The 23886-nt window shown below is 44.0% G+C and overlaps 1 protein-coding gene across 3 annotated transcripts in view; it reads right to left on the bottom strand.

The window, feature by feature from the left end:
- Nucleotides 1-23886, bottom strand: part of NTNG1 (netrin G1) — an 800238-nt gene that overhangs the window by 273450 nt on the left and 502902 nt on the right. For all 3 annotated transcript variants that reach the window (XM_086953890.1, XM_086953891.1, XM_086953892.1), the window contains exon 4: nt 10327-10499. In XM_086953890.1, the coding sequence (XP_086810016.1) occupies nt 10327-10499 (173 nt within the window). The remainder of the gene's footprint in view (nt 1-10326; nt 10500-23886) is intronic.

The raw sequence follows: 23886 nt of genomic DNA, 5'->3' as shown, positions 1-23886 counted from the left end.
AGACCGTTTAATTTCTTTTAGGTGGGCAGTAGGGTGCCTGTCTAAAAGGGGCACACACCTCATGTTAGTAAGAACTGCGAGGGGAAGACAGAATCAAAGTGAAATGTTTAACATGCCTCTAGTTTGTCTTCCACCATTCCTCAGCTGGTGATATCCTCAGACAAACCCATAAAAAAGCAAGTAATTGCTCATCCTGCTTATCAGCCATATTAACTTTTTATTTTGTTTTGTTTTTTTAGAAATTAAATGTAGGAGAAACAAAGGCTCTTCAGTAGGCAGAGAGTTGTCAGGGATGCCTCCGGAAATAGGGTGGGTGAGCTCCAGACACCTCAGGTGACCTGAAAGAAATGTTTTAAATGGATGAGAACACCTAAGTATTTGCTACTTTGCTTGCACTCTAGTTACATTACGTTTGAATATTTTGTTTCTAAGACGACACGCTATGTTCCTACTCATAAAAGCAACTCCCAAAATCAGATTTTCACCATTGTTTTTTTCAGGAACTTGAGACCTGATAGTAAGTAAAACCAGACAAGGACTAATGCACAGCTCTTTATGAAGAGGGATGCATGGCTGTGTAATCTACTTAAATGTGGTCTGCGAGACCGGATATGTCACTGTACTCCTTCTATGAGAGAGATGTTGGTTTCAAGCTTATGTGCTGCTGGCCTCTATATAAGCCTTCATACATAGAGGTCATTTAGAGGTTGCCACGGATCACTGCTGTGCCCCCTGGCTTGCCCCTTGTGACCCCAGGCGCTGCCTTTGTGAGCCCTGGCCTCGAAGGTGATACAATCAGTGCCAAGAACAGAGGGACAGCTCTGCATTCCTTAGTTGTATCTCGTTTTATTTACACTAATAGTGATAAATATTCAATTATTCACTACTAGTATAGTAAAAAAAAAATGGAGCACACTTGCTCGAACTGGTCTTTTGGTGGCAGCTGTGGTAAGTGAAAAAAAGTTGTTATGCATTTTGTGCATTTTCTGTATGCGTGCTATCGAGTGAACGTTTGTTTACGTGTGCGACAGCATGTGTATGTATGTTTAAGCATGTGTGTGAGTGAAGGTGAGTGAGAGTCAGTGACAACTAGTGAGTGAGATTGGGTGAGATCAAGGCCCAGATTTACTATTCTTTGGCACAATGCAACGCTGCACCAAAGATGCTGCGCTGCCATGGGTCAATGGAAGACAGAAACAATGCCCCATATCTATTTGGATGTGGTGAGAGTTTCCCTGTGCGCTGGTGCACTTTTGGCAGCCACTCAACGCACACACTTTTGTATCAGAGTGCAAGGATGTGTGTGTTTTCTGAAGCATAGGTTTTGTACTGGAAGGAGTCCCTTCAGGTACAAAAAGTATGCTTTAAGGCTTTTTTAACCACTTTGTATGGGTAGTGTACAATACAGAACACATGTCAAGTTGGACAAAAGGAGGAGAAATTAGAATATTTCTCCTCGTTATGACGGCCAAGAGGATTTGTAGGATTTTGGTGCAAATTCCTCTCTACCAATGTTTGTAGCAAGGGATTTGCATCAAAATTCATGGGTGGTTGCAAGTAACGCCAATGTACCACCCATGAAATGTCCACTTGGTCCAAAGGAGCCAAAGCAGTGTCTTGTGCAATTTTGCGTTATTTTGGGATAATGAGTGTCAGGGGTGTAAGAGAGTGTGAGTGTGCGGTTAAAGTCATGTGACATGCCTTCTTGAAAATACAGGGTCATATGATGTCACTTCCTGTGATATCATTAAGGTCAAAGGGTATGTGTTGCCACTTCCGCTACACCTGGTATTTTGGTGCATAGACGCCCAGCCCTGCATACCGAGATATCTGTCCCAGTCTTTTCTATATCGAAGCCCTGGGCTAGTTTTCCCCACATTGCTTGGTGTTGCTTTTCTAAGATAATAAGCACAAAAAAACGCGAAGATGATTTTCTGAACATCAAACCTCTCTTGCAAGTAAAGATTGTGAATTGTTTTTTTATCTTTGCAAAACGGTTGAATGGAAATCGTCATTTTGCAATGGCACGGAAGCTACGCAGCTAACAAACTATTAATTTCTGATACATTGCAAGCCTCCTTCGAGCATAATAGTAACCGTGAAATATACCTAGGTTCTTAAGTCACGTCTGAAAATAGACTACATTCAGAGGTGTGCTGTCTGTCTCGGAGTGCCCTGCCCTGACACTTGTCAGACTAACGCACTGGCAGAGTTGTGATGCCCTGTGGCAGTCTGACCTGTCAGCCAATTGGTTCTTCAACGAGTAAAGCCCGAATGGCGAATCATAACTTCAACCTCAAAATTCAGTATTCGGCTGATTAAAAACCCCTATGACCTTCTGGGAAGCTGCTAGACACCGTCCGTGGAAGGAAAATGCGAGTTTGAAAGTATAAAAGGACTCTCGTGTGTGGTTTCTAAATAACATACGACCAGAATTTCACATGAGGATACCTCCTTAATTGTATTCCTCTAACAGATTAATAAATTACCTGCTCTAATACATTTGTTATGGGTTGCTGTGAAGCCCCCCTGTAATCAATAGGCCATTTGTTACAGGTTGCCGTGTGAAATGCCTACAAATTGTACAATGTTACAGGTTTCGGCCAGTGCCTGTCCTGTGGGCTCAAAGTTGCAGTGGGTCTCCCTAATTTTACAACACATTTGTTATAGGATTCAGTATGAACTCCCTACCAATTGCACATTGTTATAGGTGTGCAAAGAGTTCGCCCTGCCACCTTCGATACGTTCGCTACTGGTTGTACTGTGGACTCCCTCCTACAGTGTTAAAGGGTGCAATGTGGTTTGCCTACCACCTTCAACTCATTTGTTGTAGGTTGCAGTATGAACTCCCTGCCAATTGTACAATGTTCAAAGCTGCATCATTGAAAGGAGTCAGGAAAGTAAAGAGTGATCAGCCTAGCCATTTACACTGTGTGAGGAGCTGTAGGTGCAAACACAAGTGGCTGGCCTAGCTGGTGTGGCCTGCTCTCCTTGGCTCCCTTTCTTTCATCCACTCCTGTACTTGTTCTGCGAGCTATTTACATTTATCCAACCCTTTTGGTTCCTAAAAGCCCAACATCCAGTCAGGCGGGCAACGTCCATTGGGCTCAAAGGGCTTCAGCCCCCCCATCGTGTGTGGCAGCCCGGCTTAGACAGCTTCCCGGGCACACACACAGCCGCACCCGAGTACTTCACAGGTCTTTACAAGACTATTTGCTTGTTAATGAGGCTTTGTTGTTTTTTCACCCCTTCTTAGAGCCCCCGCATCTCCACTCTGCCTATTGCTGGAAGAATTAGCCCCCCTGAAAAATGTTCTTAGCACCCCGAAATTTGCATCTAGTTGCACCTCTGCATCTAGTTATAACATTCCAAAACCTAGTCACCACCCTGTTGCAGTATTCCATCACATATTCCATCTCAATGGCAGCTGCAGATTGCAAAGGCTCCTGGGGTCAGTGCAAGAGCAGGAAGCTGTCACAGTGTCAATGCCAAAACATATGCAACTGATGACAAAGTACAGTATCATCAGGCCTTCTGGAAGATGAGACACAAACACGCTCCAACATTACCTTAAAATATAAGCAAACATAGAACAGCGGACTTTGCCAACAGGTTCAATGACTTCACAATGAATATTTATCAGCTTGCTCCATTATCAGAGGCACGAAAATTCACAACTAAAACTGCTACAACACCTATGGACGTGCAAAGCTTTGGCACCAATTACAAACCCAACAATCATGCAAATTAATCATTTTGGATTGTAATGTATTGAAAAATGTGTGGTGAGATTTCTCTTTTTCACGTCTCTCTACGGATAATGCTGGTATTCTAAATTCTATTGGGAAGAACTTTCCATTTTTAATCTGCTGCATACTATATTAACAATTTTCATTTGATGACAGGGGTGGGGTGGTTTTCCTTCTTCTTGTTAATCGTGCTAAATTGCACGGCAACATTGATAGCCAAAGCCGTAACAAAATAGGAAATGCAAACTAGTGGGTCAGTTGGTACATATAGGAAAGGCTCCAGTGTGGCAACATTTATCAGTAACATATCATGATGTTACTAGAATATGTGACACTAACACTGCACGCCTCCCTTTAATGTTTGGAAATATCTCTGAAGCCACCTGTAGCCTTGTGGCGCTGGGAGAGACCTTTGATAAAGACAAGAGGGGAAAATGTTAGTTAATTATGTCCCCAAATCCCTAATAATCCTTAAAAGTTGGCATATTTGGGTGACTCTGATGTTAATATTGGACCTAGCAATTTCTGTTCCACATCAGGCCCCGTGAGGCTGGTTAACCATTTCACTCGTGTCTGTATAAGATTTACATGCACGATATATTCGACTATTTACCCATGGCAGATGATTCAAAAGCTAATAAATCTAGAGAGAAGAAGGAACCCCACGATAGTAGGTTGCTTGATGGGACCTGAAGGAGTGTGGCACTTATCACAGATATCTTTAGAGGTATTGGCTTCTTCTGCGATCATTAAGATCTTAAATAAGAGTGTTAATTAGCATGTGTTTTTAAGAAATGCATTAATTAGAGCATAGGTCTGAAATGTGATGAAGTGTCCCATATGAGTTGCATGTCCATCTCCAACAATTAGGAAACCCCCTATGTATTAGTTCTATGTCGATGTTTTTAAAAAGTGTCGTAAAATCACGGAATCTATCATGAATTTATTAATTATCGATTTGTCACCACACTTGGATTTAATGCTGTTTTTATAACTATTTATTGTGTATATCTATAATGTGTAATTTGTTTACTATGTACTGCTTTTATGATTTTTTTACTTGGTGAAAATCGAATAAAGTACTTGAATTGATTGAATTGAGTTGCATGTCAGAGGTGGTAAGCGTTGTATAAATGCTATTAGTTTGGGCAATAATTATATTGGAGGCAACTACACAGCACCTATCATTGACATCATACTGTTTCATTTTTAAACATATTCTACGTTAGTGCAGATATTAGGAATTAAACAAGTCACCTAGGACGCAAAACTTGGTGAGATCCGTGGAAACGTATTTGAACACTAATGTGCAAAATGTGGTTTATGCATTATATTTTAACCTGCCTGTCACTGAGACTGAGCTGAACTGTCACTGGTTTTCTTACCTTTGTTCGAGTGAAGCAGATGACACTTTGTTCTAAAAAACATTTGTAAGAAAGCTTTAGTTGCAAACATTGCTTTTTCAATAGGGCTGCATTGAGATGTCTCTGTGGAGCTCATTTGTAAAATGCCATGTCTTGAGGACTAATTATGGAATCGCACGGTTCCCTTGCTGGCCTTTTTCTGTTCTCTGCTTTGCTTCTCTTTATCAGTCTCCTGTGTAACACTCCTTCTGCAGTTTATTTTAATTATTTTAAATTGCTTTTTAGGTCTCGACTAGACAGCACATGCACTGTCTCGAAGAGACATGTTGTATTCAGTCTGTGGGCTTTAACCCGCCCACAGCCATCCTATTTGCTCGCTCCATCATCAATCTCAAATCCTTTGTCCCCATTTGTTCATGGTATGAATGTGCCATGCCTCTACCTTTCCCCAGAGCATGGGTCAAGTACTTGTGTCCATCAATTGATCCTGTTTTGGGAGCCACTTTCTTCCTCGTCTTGGAGCAGTCCATATGAATGCTCAAGTTTTCACTCGCTCCATCCTCCATCTCCTGTTTTTTTTTATGCAGTTTTGTATAAAGCGAACACCACCCAAAGGTATTATTGGAGCATTTTCAGCTACTTTACACAAGGACACATTCATTAATGGATCAATTTCAGTTATTTTACTCAAGGACACATTCATGTTTGTAGGCATAGGGAGATCAAGTGATTTGTCCCTAATCACAGGATGTTGAGCCGACGTCAAGACTTGAACCCGATGTCCCAGCTCCTTAGGTATTATAAACTAATGGGGTAACCCAATTCTGTCCACGGACCTGGGTATCATGTATTAGAGAAAAACATTGATCCTAGACCTATTTATCACACAATTAAGACCAGAGAGTTTAATGATTCTTAATAATTTTTTAGGCATTATAGAAACAGCACAAGGTACTAAATACACACAAAATTCTCAAATTAGCAGCTTCTGAAGAAAGAAAAGGAACACTGGCACCCAATGGTTCTTCAAGACAAAAATATCTGTTTTATTCACAGAAACCTATTCAAAAAGGTAAGCCACATTACCATGTCATATACTAGTTGTAGAAAGGTATTTCAAAGGAGGAGGGTGAAGGAGTATTGCTCATGTGTGATATAGATAAAAATGGATAAAAGGGGGAGGATTCACAGAGTGGAGATAGTTCAAAAATAGAAATTACAATAATTCTGATTGGAACTGGTTCTAAGTCGCATCAACACCAGTTCATCATGGCCTGCCCTCAAGTAGTCATTTTTGAAGTTGCTTTTGATAATTTACAAATAATTAAGAGAGGTATCATCTGTTAGATGGGGCAATGGTGACAAGGTACAGGACCTTCAGGGGACGAATGTCGACGTTTCGACACGGCTTAGTGCGTGGAGGGTAATTACCTCCTCAGCGTGCGGGTCTTCCTCAGGACAGGGGAAGGGTGAAAAGCAACTTACTAACGGTGCCTGTAGGTTGAGGGTCCCAATCACAGCCCCCGGGGTTGGGTTGTCCGCATCATGGTTACGGTGTAATAATTGTAGTCATAGCCAGCCAATGTTCTTGTTATGCAGAGGGATAACTATATCCAAGGGGAATCAATGACCCCCAAAAGGATCTTAGGAGATTAGTTCCAAGCTGCCCGGGTGAGTCAGTACCTCTTTCTTCAAGATAAGGCACAGAAGTAGGCTTACCTTTTTTAATATGTTTCTGTGAATAAAACTGATATTTTTGTCTTGAAGAACCATTGGGTGCAAGCGTTCCTTTTCTTTCTTCTGAAGGTGCTAATTTGAGAATTGTTTGTGTATTTAGTACCTCCAGCTCCATAGCTGGCAGCTTTGGCCGGAGCGCCACAGTCCCCTACTGTTTTTGCACCCTATATTTCTGACTTTGCAGAGCATATTGTTGGGCAGTTCTGGTAATTCCCTTAGAGGAAAGCTGGTATACCCAGTTACAGGACCACTCTGGATTTGGTGCTTTCTAGGAGTATGGCTTATATGCAAAGCCTGCTACACCAGTAGAAGCCCAACTGTGCAAATTTGTTTGGTTTTTGAAGATATAACGTGTTAATTTGTTATAACCAATAGTGATGATGAAAGTGCTATTGTCCAGGTGACAGGTACAACTAGTAATTGTTGTACTCTAAGACCACTGTTTGATCATGCTGATGTTGTTTGTGGGGTCTCTAGGGAGTTAGCATCCCAAATAGTTACCTTTGCAAGCACTGGGAGTCTGGCCTAGGTTACTTGTCCCCCGGTATGCTGCAACTGCCGTTTTTGAGGCATGGCCTGACAGAGTAGGCAACCTCTGCTGTCTCCAGTGTGTCCCAAGTAAATAGTGCTGGGTGCAGTTTTTACTCGGTCTAGCTGTATACGACCCCCCCCCCGCCACTCCTCTCACCCCATGATGGCTGCCTGGAGAGTCGTAGAGTTTGCGTTGGCTGCAGTGCCTTGATCTTGTACACTGTGTTTTCTCTATGTATATGCTCTTGCTCTCGGCCCCTTAACACCTTGGCTGCTAGGGGGTTTTCCCCTTGTGCGCTGGATTTGCAGGATCCCCATTGTTCATGACAAGGTCAACTCGTCATAAGCATAGGGCAGGTAAAACATGACGAGTTGACCTTGTCATGAGCACTGAAGAGGTTAATATATACAGTGACTGGGGCACCCACTATGGTGTGCGGTCTGTCATGCATACCTTGTCTCATGGCAATAAGATCGCTTCTTGCAGAAGCTTTTCGAAGGAATACCCTTCTGTCTGCCCTTGAGTGCGAGGCTACAAACAAACCCCTGATCCCAGCCTTGAAGGGTGTCAAAATCAAATCTGGATCATGTGCTTGATACACCTACTCCCACCGTCCCTCCATTAGTCACTGTCTGCGAAAACCATTACAGATGTTATGAAAATTGCAGTTTATGCTTGCTGTGCTTTCACCATCCTCACAGTCTTAACATTGCCTCAGCAGCAACGGCCAGGAGCAAACTCGATATTTGTTATATTTATACTTTTGCATTTCACGTGGACTGTAACAATTTCTCTTGTGACTGCAGCATTTTGCAATTATTTAATGTACTGGTGCTTGCTGCTCGTGATGAGATTGCTCCCGAGGATGGGCAGGTAGCAAAAGGATTCAGTTTGAAACGTTTACAGTGCTGCCACTGAAACACAGAAAATGAGGATAAATCATGGCTCCCCTGCATAAAATGTGCGCTCTTGAGCTACAAGGCTAAAAGGCATTAAAATTGCCAATGGTTCTCGCATCGCCAAGACCAGTTGGCTTTGCCAATGCTTGCTTTGTAGGGTCCCCTTGCCCTATTGGCCATGTTGTGTTTTACACACCCCATCTTCCAGGCAACCACAAAAACAACCCCAACTGCTACAGAGGCCAGCAACCTTAAGTTAAAAGTAAGATGACTGCACCAAAAGAGCTAACGCCACTATGCCACGATTGAAGGGTTTGATTTATTGATAGTAACAAACGATAAATCCCACAGTGTATAATCGTATGTTACCCCCACAGAGTATTTTTCAGCTTCATATGACAAACTTTGTTTTACAAAACACAATACCATTAGTATACTATATTTTAGTACTTATAGGAGTTACTCAACGTCTCTGGGATTGTGGGGGGATTTGGAAATCCTAGAGCGTCTACCGCACTGAGCTGACTATTAGACATACCACACTAAGGAAAACAGAACCGACATGGGTGGAATGCATTCATACAGTCTCATCCACTGGCAGTTGCTTGGTCCCCATTCCAATTCAACGGTTTTTGCCCACTTTGCTACGCCTCCCTTAAAAAAAAGGGGCTGCCCGAACTGCCATGCTTGGCCACTTCTCTTTGGAGTGGCATTTTGAGTGAAAAATGATTGAATGGAATACAGCCCTGAGCAATTGCGAGTGGCTAGACTTTTACAAGAATTCCACCTATCACATTTGCATTTTCTATTTTTACATATGCCATTAAGTCATTTGTAGTTCCTACCAGCTTACCCAATGGGTGCCTATGCTCCTGGGTGGCTACCAAGGCAAGAAGGACTGGACTGTGTAGACCTTGAGATGAGACATTTCCTTCACCAAACATCACCTGCCTCCTATTAGGGCATCTTCATGCTGTGGTGGTATCACTTAAGTTTGAGTGACCTCTGTGCAAATGGCTAGTGGTCATGTTCTGTTCGAAGCTTTCTTTAAAGGTGATTTAGCTGACACTAGGACATGAGTTGGCGCTGGCATTAATTTTTCGGCCAGTAAAAGCTTTTTATGTGTATGTTTTGTGTGTATTACACGCTCAGAAAGACTGGTTCGAGCTGAAGTTGTCTCTCTGGAATAGTGAAACTGGATGGGTGCCAAGGATGCATTAACAGGACCAGCAATGTCCACCGCGTGAAAGCAGCACGATTTTAGTAAATAGATTGAACTGGACTCTCACATTAGTTTCAGGAAAATTATACATATAATACATTTTACACGTGAAAATATTGTGCAATGCTGCCTATCCCTAGATCTGAGGCAATTAAAAATGTGCCTGCAAATTCATAGGATGGGAGGAGTAGGTGGGAGGGAATACTTTTGCTTTCTTTCACTGTGGGACTTTATAAGAGTAGTTACAGCCTCCTTTTCCGTAAAGTGATGCTTCACCAGACTGACACATTCATGGGTAAGTGCTCGGAACATGTACTCACAGATTTATCATTAGTGGTACATGATACATTGAAAGAGTTGAGGTGACAAGGATATGTGTTTATAATGCACTACAATAATCCAAATTCTCTTCGGGCCTGCAACATGATTCAATAATCAGGGAGTAAAGTAAACGAAAGCTAGCTTGGAAAAACGTCATCCAGAGGTAGACGCAGCATGATTAATATGGCTTGAAAATATCTGTTACCCAATCAAGAATAAAACCCCAATTCGGTCTAGCATTTCCTTTTAAACCGTCATTTCTTCTGCATGCGTAATGGGGCACTTTACAAATGATTCTGGCTATCGGTCTGTTTCATCAAATTACCGAACTGAGTTTTATTTCAGATCTGGGTCACCAGTGACTAAAACACAAGCTAAACCTTTGCTTCCACTCTGCTCACAATCAATATATTGACCGGAATTGCAATTACAATGAAATATGAGGCATAGTTACTCAGAAGGCCGTGCACTAACAGTGCCATTATTGGAGAAATCTACTCACAGATATTTGCAGTGCCCTTTGGGATGGTCAGATACGAGCCGGGGCTCCAAGGGCGGCCGTGGTAATTCTTCTTACATCTCCCACAGTCTGGGCCCGTGGTGTTGTGCTCGCACTCGCAGGATAATTTATTGTTGTCAAAGACACAGGTATTGGCGTGAAGGTTACACTTGCACCTATGGAAGAGGAGACAGGCATGTCATTTCAAGTCGAGATTGGATTCTCTTCTACCAGGGTCCTATTCTGAAATATTTATTTTCTGGTTTAATTGCAATGCTCTAGAGTTCAAACATCTTTTAAAGATTAATATCACCTTCTCTGTGATGTGCTGCTGCTCACATTCAAACAATTCCATTTTATTTGCATTTCTTTTTAAAGATATATAAATATTATAACATGCACCCGTGATATTTGATATGCAGTACTACATTTTATTGTTCAATAATTCAGGAAACACATTTAGTATTTGATGTTAAAATGCTCACAATGTTTCATCTGATATTAACCTTTTAGCACAGAGGGATGAAAGGAGAGGTATATAAAAACAAAATACTCGAAACTTACACAACATGGACGGACAGGGTTCAAGCTAGCTTGGCTGATAAGGGGTGCTACTCCGAAACCGGTCGCAGGAGGCTTGTATCTGGTCCAGGGAAGACCTGGATTGGCAGTTCGGGCTGGACTGTTCCCACGAGGATCAAGGTCAAGACTAATTTGCAAATTGCTGGGTCTAAACAGGGGTGGCGAAGTGAGCTAAAGAACAATGATGAATTCAACCCAGATCTGTGACTTGGGGTGAGTGTCTGAAAAATGTCAGCGCTCCTTCCATCATCTTTTTGTGTTTGCTTCGAAACATACACAGGCAGGCTCAAAACAAGCATATATATGCATACACGTGTACACACGTACAAAATCATACATTTCTAACTTTTAGAACACATGCAGTGTTCTAATAAATTAAGTGATGGGCACAAATGGGAAAAATTACTTTAACTGCAGTCCGCAGAGTTTTGCATGAGCAAATCCAAAGGGACGTTAGATCCCAAAACTGTGTAGAGCGTAGTATGAGATAATCATAACCGAAAATGTTCTAATGCAGGGATGTGGATTTGGGGTTGGTCATTCATAAAGCAAGGGCTTCAAGGTTCTCAGTACAACCTGATGAATGGAACTCAGACCTCTTTAGGGGGGATCAGAAAGTTCACTTTAGTGCAATGTAGCCCCTTACCACCACCATTAGATTTTGCTGCCTACTGGCATGAGCCGGCATCAAATTGGTTGATTACAAAATGAAAACATATGTTGGAGATGCTACTATTAGTATGCATGTACACATCAAAAGTATATATCTGTCTCACAGTATTGGACAATATGGTAATTCTTGACCCAGCAAATGGCATCCAGCCTCCCGATTATAATTTTTAGACAACCACCACTGGTATTAGAAAATTTGCCCTGCTCACTAGTATAGTGCACCCAGTGCTCTTTTGGGAATATGGTGCACTATCCCAGTCCTTGCCATGATGCACTTTTAACTGGGTGCACCAGACACAGAGCAGGGCACTGTGCCCTATTACAGTTTATGTGCTGCTCCAAGCACAGTCGTGAATCTACTCCGGGCATAGTGCATTAGTGAAAGGTGAACAGTCTGCATGAAGCTGCAGTTTGTCGTTCCTTTGCAGGTGGTAATGCGGTCTGCAGTTCAAAGTGGGATAGTGATATTCCTGCAGGTGGACACAGTGCCTGAATTTGCCTTTAGGGAGATGATGGATGGGTCCATGGGACCTTTTTTCCCTGCTTTCACAGGTAGATTTAGGGATCGTACTGTCTGTGCACCAGCTCATATGTGGTACAAAGTTAGTGAGCTCTCTGACAGCTTCTTTGCACCCGTGCCAGTATATATATTATGGGGTGGGAGGCACATTGACAGTGTTCCCTCATAAACCCATGTAAATGCTGAAAATATCCCTTGGGATTGTGCCAAGGCTATATGAGCACCAGTGCAATCTGTATCACAGATGGCAAGTGTAAGCGTCTGTGAACCCTTATGCAAATACAAAGTGTCCCGGGGTCACAGAAAGTGTGTGCACATACCCCTTGTGCCCCTGGGGCATTATCCATAATACATCTCCTAGTGCTATAAATTGTGTAACGACATATGCACTAACAGGTGCTTTACCGAGCAAGTAAACTTCACACAGTGAGCAAAGGCACTGGTATATTTGCTGTACATTGAATCTTCTCTTTCTCTGCTTGCACTTTCCTCTTGTGCTTTCTGTACTATCATCTCTTGCAGCCACTGCTCATCTCTGCTTTTCAGTTTCAGCATTCTTCCCATTTTAATATCTGCTTCGATCCCAGAGCATCTCCTGTTGGATGTATTAACTTCTTTTGTTTACATTGTATCTTCTCCCTGCCTCTGCACTTTGACCTTAATCTCTCTCAATAGCCCAACATGTGTCTCCCTGCTTCTCTCCACTTTACTTCTTCTCTATCAATTTTCACATAGACACTACAATTTACTTCGTTTCCAATCATGTTCTGCCCGCTTAATAATGAATTTCTTACCATCAATCAATCAATAGAGCGCACTACTTACCCGTTAGGTTCTCAAGGTGCTGGGGGAAAAAAGGGGGGCCCTACTGGTCAAACAGTCAGGTCTTGAGTACCCTCCTGAAGGTCAGCAGGTCTTGAGTCTGTCATAGGCTCAGTGGGAGGTGTTCCAGGTCTTGGCGGCGAGGTGGGAGAAGGATCTGCCGCCGGTGGTTGTTCTTCGGATGCGAGGGACAGTGGCGAGGGCGAGGTTGGCAGAACAGAGCTGGCGGTTGGGGATGTAGAAGAAGAGTAGTCTATTGAGGTAGGCTGGGCCGGTCTTGTGGAGTGCCTTGTGTGTGTGGATGAGGAGCTTGAAGGAAATCCTCTTGTTGACGGGGAGCCAGTGCAGGTTTCTCGGGTGGGGGTGATGTAGCTGTGGTGTGGTACGTCAAGGATCAGGCGTGCAGAGGCGTTTTGAATGCGTTGCAGTCATTTAATGAGCTTGCCCGGGTTTCACGCGTAGAAGGTGTTTCCATAGTCGAGTCTGCTACTGACGAGGGCCTGGGTGATTGTTCTTCTTGTATCTGTCGGGATCCATCTGTAGATCTTGCAGAGCATGCGGAGGATGTTGAAGCAGGAGGTGGAGACTGTGTTGACTTGCTTGGTCATGGAGAGTGTTGAGTCAAGGATGACTCCCAGGTTGCGTGCGTGGTCGGTGGGTGTCGGGGCTGAAGGGTTGGAGCCGAGGATGAGGACCTCCATCTTGTCCGTGTTCAGCTTCACTCGGCTGATCTTCATCCAGTCGGTGGCGGCCTTCATTCCTTCGTGGAGGTTGAATTTGGCGGTGAGGGGTTCCTTAGTGAGGGAGAGGATCAGTTGAGTGTCGTCGGCGTAGGAGATTATGTTGAGGTCGTGCTGTTGGGTGACTTGTGCGAGCGGGGCCATGTAGATGTTGAACAGTGTTAGGCTGAGGAATGATCCCTGGGGTACGCCGCAGATGATCTTGGAGGCTTCGGATCAGAATGGGGGAGGTGTACACACTTGGTTCTGCCAGAGAGGAAGGAGGTGGTCCATTCCAGGGCCTTGTCTCTGATCCCTGCATTGTGGAGGCTTGTGCGTAGTGTGCGGTGGCAGACGGTGTTGAAGGCAGCTTAGAGGTCCAGCAGGGTCCTGATGTCGTTGGTGGCGGTGATGAGGACAGTCTCGGTGCTGTGGTTGCTGCGGAACCCTGACTGGGATGGGTCCCGGATGCTGTTTTCTTCTAAGTATTGGGTTAGCAGTCTGTTGACGATCTTCTCGATGACCTTGGCTGGGGAGGGAAGCAGAGAGATGGGCCGGAAGTTCTTGAGGTCTCTTGGGCCCGCCTTGTTTTTTTTTAGTAGGGCGTTGATCTCGGCGTGTTTCCAGTTGTCTTTGAAAAATGTATGTTACAAATTTATAGATATATTGACAGTTGTTCCTGCAAGACTTCCGCACGAACCCTGTGGGACGCAAATTCAAACATAGAGGATTTTATTTGTCACAAGTGCTTTTTTTCTCGTTAGCAAGCTTGCTCCTGAGGGACTGACAGTCCCTCTGGGCCGAGCAATTTGATTGGCTGGCCTCAACATGAAAGAAAATGTTATGGCTGCCATTACAGGACACAGGTGTCAGTTCCCCTGTGCTGAAAACATAACAGAAAAAGATATTAGAGGCAAGGTAGGGCTACCATGACCCCTTGGACATTATTAGAGAGTCCAGAAGGCCAGAATTATTTTTGGGACATTTTTGTGAGAGGGGTGGGACTCTCACGGTGTGTTTTAACAACCCTCCCCCCTCACAATGCTTAGCAGCCAATGGCCGTGGGTGCCGCTGTTTTGGGTGCAGGGCCTGGCATGAGCTCAGGCCCTGCGCTCATCCCTCTACCATCAATGGGTTTGGCACATTTTCATTTATACCCCTGTGATGCTCTCGCTATAATCTTACACATTACAATACTGGTGAGATCTGAAATGTATGGCACTGTAAGTTATATTTATATCAGGTATGTATAACTGAAACATTTCTCAGATTTATTTATATTTAAATAGTTGTTCTTTTTCAGTGAATTTCAAAGTTTTTTTTAACATAAGTTAAAATCTTACTACCTTCCTCACGTATAATAACTCCACTTTAACCGTTTGTTAAATGCCTTCAATAGAACTAAAATCCATACTTCACAGGGAACCGTGAAATATCGGAAAAACTTCACGCTTCCAAATGAAATGTATTTTCACCATCATATGTTATGTTATGTTATGTTAGGAGGTTTTTGTAAAGCGCACTATCACCGTAGGTTTCCTGGCGCTGATTGGGATACTGAAAGGGGCAGATTAGAGTTTATCCAGATTGGGGGAAAAGCCAGGTTTTAAGGGACTTACGGAAAAGGATAAGTGATGTGACAGATTTGAGAGAAAAAGGAAGAGAATTCCAGAATGTAGGGGCAAGATATGAGAAGCTTCGGCCTCCCATCCTTGTAAACTTGAAGGGTGGGATGACCAAGAGGTGAAGATGGGAAGATCTGAGAGTGCGGGGGGGGCAGTAAGGGGTGGTAAGAGATTTCAGAAAGCTAGGTGAAGGGCCAGTAAGGGACTTGAATACTAGGCAGCCGATCTTGAAGGCTGCCCTGAGATTGATGGGGAGCCAATGCAGTTTAGCAAGGAGGGGCTTGGCCGACTGCCATTTGGGGGTCCTAAATACAAGACGCGCCGCTTGGTTCTGCACGACCTGTAGCCTGTGAAGCAGGGTTTTATGCAGGCCATGATAAAGAGAATTGGAAAAGTCCAAACGGGACAGGACTAAGGCCAGAGTGACTTGAAGTAGGACAGCGGGGGACAGGAGGTAAGCAACCTTCCTGATCCTGCGGATCTGAAACATGCAGGACGAAACCGCTGCCCCCACCTGGGCCTTGAGGGAGAGTTCGGAGTCAATAATGACACCCAAGCTCTTCACAGATGTCACAGGGACAGGGGGAGGACCAAGTTCAGAAGGCCAGAAGTGTGGACCCCAATGGATGGAGCTCCTGCCGGGAAGAAGGAGCTCTGTCTTTCCAGGATTCAGCTTAAGCTGATTTTGGCTCATCCAGAGAAGAATATGGGACATAACAGAGTGGAAATTAGAGACAGCAGAAGGGGTGGAGAGAGGAAAGATGAGTTGTAGGTCGTCAGCGTAATTAAAGACGGTGACGTCCCACTGCCTCAGAGAAAGAAGAAGGGGGCGAAGATAGAGATTGAAAAGGAGAGGGGACAGAGAAGAACCCTGGGGTACACCGCAAGTGGAGGAGACTTTGGGTCCACGAAAGGTCCCCAGACTGACCGTCTGAGACCTACCAGATAGAAAGGAGTGGATCCAAGCCAGCGCCGGGCCCTGGAGGCCGGCCTGCTCGACACGGCGGATAAGGATGTCATGATCCACCGTGTCGAAGGCGGCCGACAGGTCTAATAAGACCAGGGCCTGGGGGATGCCCTTGTCAGCATTGTCTCTCAGAGTGTCGAGCACGGCTAAGATGACTGCCTCCGTGGAGTGGCCGGGTCGGAAACCGGCTTGGTTTGGTTCCAGGAAGTTCGAATTTTCGACAAACTGTGAGAGGCTAGCCGTTACATGGGCTTCCAGGATTTTGGAGAAATAGGGAAGGAGGGAAATAGGTCGGTAATTGGCAGGGACCGATGGGTCGGCCCCTGGCTTCTTCAGAAGAGGAACTAAAACGGCCTCCTTAAAAGAGCCAGGCACCGTACCAGAGGAAAGAGACGAGTTCAGCAATGGAAGAATGCTTTCGGGAAGAGAGATACAGATGTCTCGCAGTATAGACGGGGGGCAACAGTCATCCGGGGACCCAGACTTGACCCGGGTGGCTAGTTTTGCTAGGGTGGTCGAGTCAAGAGTAGGGAAGTGTAGAAGTGAGGAAGAGTTATGGGGAACCGGGGTGGAAACAGCGTCAGGAGAGGGGGTGGTGATAGAGTCCTTAATCATAACAATTTTTTCAACAAAAAAGTGGCTAAGGGCGTTGCAGGATTCCTGGGTAGGGGCCTGGGTAGGGAGAGTCCTAGTGTCAGTAGTGAGTTCCCCAATCACCTTGAAAATTTCTTTGGATTGAATAGGTGCAGAGAGGATTCTTTCCGCGATATATGTAGATTTGGCCGCAATGATGGCTTTCTTATACTTGTTGCGCGCAGCCAAGTAAGACTCCCTGCTAGAGGTGTGGTAGTCCCTTCTCCACCTACGCTCCAGTTGGCGAAGCTCAAGATGTTGCTTTTTAAGATCGGGGTTATACCACTTATGGGAGTGATTGTGCCGTGACCGAGGGAATTTGGTGAGGGGGGCTAAGATGTCGCTAGCCGAGACAAGCCATAGCCATAGTGCCCATCAGCCCCATTACCACTCCCCAAAGGAGTAGCAGGGCAACTTTGAATATGTAGCATAGAGGTCCAAATTAAATGACCAGGTCTTCTCTATTAACAGGCAAATAATGCAAAATATGCAGCACAGTTTCAGGCACTATTATTTGAACTATCTGAGCAAGAAATATTTTGTTTAGCTGAAATCTGCAAATTGTGTGTTAATTGTAAACGAGGATAATTATGAATACATTCTGTTAGTATTGTTTCACTTTTTAAAATAATTATTTGATAATGACAGTACTTTTTTATTACTAAGATAAAAACATACCCGTATCAAACAAATGAATACTATTCCACTGTGTCCACTCCCACATAATTAACGAAGTCAGTTTAGAGTATTACTGTTATACTTATAAAGTAGGGTTTACCAATATATGGCCGTGTACTGTAAATGAAAGATAACAGCCAACAGCTAAGCTTGAAATATATCATATTTGACGGAATGATAATTAAAAAGTCATTAAAAACATTTGGCACACGTCCCTTGCATAAACAAAAAAAATGTTGTGACTGTGATACACAAAGTCCATTTATGAGGTGTTATGTTTAGAAATATTCACTCACATTCGGAATTTTCAAATAATTTAGTGACTGACAAACAGTTTCATTGAAAGATAGGTGTTGTCAACACCTGCTCCGCTCTCAAATACCAGGGCTGGTCACAGATGCTCATTTACAGCCTTGTTATTCTTGTAACAGTGAATCAATGATTCACACATTTCTCTTTTGCATAAAGAATCAATTCCGAAAACGGAGTAATTGCACCAAAAATAAAATGGCAAAATGTATGACTAAGCTTGAAAACCAAGCTGCCAGGCTCTCTTCCCTGGAAATGAACATTACCTGAAGCTACTGTCCACCCACGTACTCATCCCCCGGGCAAAAGAAAACTAACATTTGCTTTTAGTGACTATAAAAACAGTTACAGTAAATATGCTCGTTATTGCAAATGTGTAATACAGGATACATAAAAGACAAAAATCACTGTTATTTTAAGAAAAAGCCCAAAAGACGCAAATTACACTTACATTCATTTTTATCATCATTTCTAGCGTTTCCTTTTTTAATCATCGGAAAACCTAGTCCATGCTTGGTATTATATGCATTATTCATTCAGTGGACGAGTTTACTTTCATAGGGTCGTGTTTCATATACACCAGGCACCTATTTTAAAGTAATTTTTAATGGTGTTCTTATGTCTAAAATAAGAGTTCCGAAATTAACTTTGCTGATGGCAGAAATTGACATTTTAAATTGACACAAGATATATGGCATAATGTATCACCAATTGTAAATGATAAATGTATTTCAAGTTACCAAAAAGAACCATATAAGGATAAAGTACACCTGCTGTACATTATAAAGATATTGCAAGTCACCAAGGAGTTCATTTACCATATTAGGCAAGGCCTAAGGCTGAGTTCCTTTTTAAGGTCATGGATGACTTGCAATATTCTTATGTAAGGCAGGGGGTACTTTATCCTATATAATATATGGTTGAACCTTCACCTTCCCAGCAACCACTTAAAACCTTGGGTAATTATTTATGAAATAGTAGTGAAGCGCAACGTGACAGGTCACTTTCCCGCGCTGCACTGCCTTACTGGGAAAAGGCAGAAATGCTCCGTATTTGAGGCATACGGTGCATTCCTGACATTTGCCCCTGCGCTGGCAAACAATGGACTGCAGGCACCCTTTCAACATGGTCCAAGGGTGCCTGTGTTGCATGCAGGATTATTTTTTGTGCAGGAACGTACACCTTTCTGCACAAAAACAATCCTGAGAGGTATTTACCTCTTTCTATGTGTTCTGCAGATCACCCCACACGTTGATAGGGAGTAGTGAGTGAGAGTGATGAGACAGGTGCTTTTGTCACTTGACTAGTGCTGGCTTGATAGGGTCTTTCATGTCACCTCCTTCCCTGTTAATGGGATGGGGCTGGGCTGGTGCTGGGGTTCACAGCATGTCCTTGTTGTGGCCTCCGTTGCTCGCTTTTGAATCTGTGCATGTTTATACTTTGCTCGCATTTTAATCTGTTTATTATCGGAGCGCTCGCATTGCTCTATTTAATTTAATAATTACTGCCTGATTGTGCCGGTGCCACTGCCCATAGCGACACTCTACTTTGTGCCCCAATCTCATCCTGTTTCGGTTTTGCCTTCGCTGCCATTTTTGTTGTTGTGCCTCGTCGCCAGCCTCTCCACCCCGCTCCCGCCTCCCAGATGCTCCTCCCTCCCACTGATTGATAAGGCTCGTCCCGTAGGCAGAAGCGCTGTGACCGTCCTGGCTCCTTGAGAAGCAGTCGCTCCCCACGCTCCCCGGCCTGAGTATCGTAGTGCTTTGCCCGCATTGCTTGAATAGAATTGGTGCATGCTTTAGCTCACTGCTGCCAAGCATTATTTTGCCCATTGCTCGCATTTTAATCTGCAAGTTTGCCCATTGCTCGCTTTTGAATCTGTGCATGTTTATACTTTGCTCGCATTTTAATCTGTTTATTATCGGAGCGCTCGCATTGCTCTATTTGATTTAATAATTACTGCCTGATTGTGCCGGTGCCACTGCCCATAGCGACACTCTACTTTGTGCCCCAATCTCGTCCTGTTTCGGTTTTGCCTTCGCTGCCATTTTTGTTGTTGTGCCTCGTAGTAGCAAAGTAGCAAAAAAGCCCCCTGGTTCAACAATGACCTTAAGAAATTCAAAAAGTTCTGTCGCACCCTCGAGAAAGCCTGGAGAAAAAACCCAACCACTGACAACATGGCCACCTTCAAGAACGCCACCCGCAAACACCACCAACTGATCCGATCCACCAAGAAATCAGCACTCAAGGATCGACTCGACAACAACGCCCACAACAGCAAGGAACTATTCAACTTCGTCAAAGAATTTACCAACCCCACCGCCGGCACCAACGACATCACTCCCTCCCAAGACCTCTGCGACTCCCTAGCCTCATTCTTCCACAACAAAATCGCTGACATACATAACAGCTTTGAAAACCAGTCCGAAGACCAGTCCACCCCACCCACCTCCGAACTAAAACCCCCCTCCAACAACCTTTGCGCCTGGAACCCAATCACCACTGAAGACACCATCCGCCTGATGAACTCCATCCACTCAGGATCGCCAACCGACCCATGTCCCCACCACATTTTCAACAAAGCAGACTCCATTATCGCACCCCATCTCCGAAACGTCATCAACTGCTCCCTCAACTCCGCTAACTTCCCGGAAAGCTGGAAACATGCCAAACTCAGCGCCCTTCTGAAGAAACCCACAGCAGACCCCACTGAACTTAAGAACTACCGCCCCATCTCGCTCCTCCCATTCCCTGCCAAAGTCATTGAGAAAGCCGTCAACAGTCAGCTTGCCGCCTTCCTCGAATCCAACAAATCCCTCGACCTTTCACAGTCCGGCTTCCGAGCCAAACACAGCACCGAGACCGCCCTCATCGCAGCAACAGATGACATTCGAACTCTACTGGACAACGGAGAAACAGCTGCCCTCATCCTACTTGACCTCTCCGCAGCCTTCGACACACCCTTATACAACGCCTCAGCAACGTCGGAATACAAGGAAAAGCATTGGACTGGATCATCTCGTTCCTCACCGGAAGAACCCAGAGAGTCCGCCTCTCCCTTTTAAAGCAGAGGCCACCGAAGTCATCTGCGGCGTACCACAAGGATCATCACTCAGTCCCACCCTCTTCAACGTATACATGAGTCCCCTCGCATCCATCGCGCACCAACACAACCTCAGCATCATCTCCTACACAGATGACACCCAGCTGATCCTCTCCCTCACCAAAGACCCAAACACCGCGAAAACCAACTTACACGAAGGGATGAAAGAAGTAGCCGAGTGGATGAAGAACAGCCGTTTAAAACTGAACTCGGACAAAATGGAAGTCCTCATCTTAGGTTCATCACCCTCCGCCTGGGATGACTCATGTTGGCCACCGGCCCTGGGAAACGCACCCATACCTACGGACCACGCACGAAACCTGGGCTTCATCCTGGACTCCTCCCTCTCGATGACCAGACAAGTCAACGCCGTCTCATCATCATGCTTCAACATCCTACGTATGCTCAAAAAAATCTTCCGTTGGATCCCCACCGAAACAAGAAAGACGGTCACCCACGCACTGGTCACAAGCCGACTGGACTACGGAAACACCCTTTACGCCGGAACCACAGCCAAACTACAGAAAAAACTCCAACGCATCCAAAACGCCTCAGCCAGACTCATACTAGACATCCCCCACCAAGCTCACATTTCCGGTCACCTGAAAAACCTCCACTGGCTCCCCGTCAACAAGAGAATCGCGTTCCGTCCCCTCACCCACGCACACAAAGCCCTCTACAACCTAGGACCCGAATGCCTCAACACGCGCCTGTCCTTTTACACCCCCACCCGCCAACTACGATCGTCCAATCAAGCCCTCGCCGCAATTCCACGCATCCATAGATCCACCATGGGGGGAAGATCCTTCTCCTACTTAGCGGCCAAAACCTGGAATTCTCTCCCCACCCACCTCCGCCTTACACAGAACCACCTCTCCTTCAGAAAACAACTAAAAACTTGGATATTCGATAAGTAAAGTGCCCCCCTCCCTCAAGCGCCTTGAGACCCTCTGGGTGAGTAGTGCGCTATAGAAATGTTAAACTTGAACTTGAACTTGAGTGCTGGGTATCACTATGAGCTCCTTATACAATATTATGATGTCATTCTGCCTATAAGAAAATAATTTAGTCTCTTTTACAGGCAGACTATTATTTTCCAACTTTGTTACGCAGGTGAGAAAGCATGCTTTGAAAGGGTTAGTCCTTTTCAGGGCTGAGCAAATGGTATCTCACCAACAGACCATCTGTGGCGGTCCGCCCGACAGACAAGTCATCGGTCCGACCACCACATTTTGATGCATGCGATCAGATCACAGAGGTTGGGGACACTAAACACAGTCTCCGACAGGATCCAAGATCCTGCCGCAGTGGCAGTTAGAATCCTATCCCTACAATAGAGGCGAATCCTGAGCAGGCACCACCGAAGGGGTTAGGATGTCCCTCTTTGACTACCTTTTCATGGCAGTCCCACTTCCATGGTAACGTCAGCTGGAAACAGACTTAAGGGGCCCCAAGCAGGGCTTCCATCCCCCCAGCCGCCAATGCTAAGTGGCCCTGGGGGCACATGTAGTGCCCCACATGCATCCATGCACCGTATGCCAGGCACCACATGGTGCTCGGCACATGGTCCATGGATGTGCACAAAGTGCTTTTTTCTACTGCGGATTGTGCTGCGGCCCACTACCTGGGCACTTTACAACAGCCGTGCTGGCAGTCTCATTGTAATAGCATGGGTATGACCAATTTATTGTCGGACGGTCTTCTTGCCGATGCAATGGCGGTCGGCAGTCCCACCAACCGCTATTGTAAATAGGGCCTAAGTTATTTGCATATCTGCGTTCATGGCAAAGAATGACACCAACACTTTTTATTTCGGTTGGTACATTCTTAAAATTATTTTTGTTCAGATATGTGCTTTCTATGCAGTGTTTGCAACTCCTTTAACCAGGACTACTAGAATTATGCACTTCTGCAGCTTTGGCGTTTTCCACATAGTTATGAAGTTACAGCAGTTTCCACATAATCTATCGTATGTTGATTAATCTGAAAATCTCAATATTTTTTCAGCTCAAGCAGGTCAAAAGTTACTAAAAGTGTAGCGACATGTGCTCCCTTTTATTGGTCAATTTGTTAAATGCTTATGTCAGTATTTGGTTGTAAATCCAGTACCAATGAGGTGAAATATCGGTATTAAGACAAAATATCGATTTAAAAAGATCGGGATTCGGGAGACAGAAACCCTGGAAATTAAATGTCATGACACACAAATATCATGATGTACAAATATTGTTGACAATATTATCACTTTTGAGGTAGGTAGTATTGTTGCAGATAATATTGATGTTGTTAATATTGTTTTCACTTATTTATTTGATATTTAATATATCATTACTGTAATACTGATTTACTTTTGTTATATGTTATTTGCGGGCTGTTAGGTTTGTAGGGGTAGAGGATGGGAAGTTAATTATGTAATAATTAGTTTACAATGAATTAGTAATTGTAATTTCATTGATTTTTAATCATGTATTTATAGAATACTTATTATTTTTACTTATATTTTAGTTGAAGGCTGCTAGTTTTGTAGAGGTGTAGGGTGGGAAGTAACAATTACCAATTTATTTTTAATAGTTAAATCATTATTTAATTAATATTTAATTATGTAAAATATTGAATACTGATTTATTGTACTTATTTTACTTGTGGTAGTTGCAGGGTGCAAGGTGTGTAAACGCATAGGTGGGTAGAAAATTAGTTAAATGTTAATTATTTGTAAAGTATTTATTTAATTGAATTTTAAATATGTAAGTTGTGAAATTCTTGTTTAATTACCTTTTATTTTAGTTGTTGGGTGCTAGGTTTGTAAGGGTCTAGGCAGAGAAATTCATTAAGTAATAATTAATTAATAATTAATTAACAATTAATTATGGTATGGTAATTCATTCTTTAATTTATTTTAAATATGTAAGTTATGATAAAGTTTGTTTTAGTTG

The sequence above is a fragment of the Lissotriton vulgaris genome, chromosome 1_1 (assembly GCF_964263255.1).
Source record: "Lissotriton vulgaris chromosome 1_1, aLisVul1.2, whole genome shotgun sequence".
Lineage (NCBI taxonomy): Eukaryota > Metazoa > Chordata > Amphibia > Caudata > Salamandridae > Lissotriton > Lissotriton vulgaris.
Note: the sequence above shows the minus strand (reverse complement) of the source record. Positions and strands in the feature narration are given on the sequence as shown.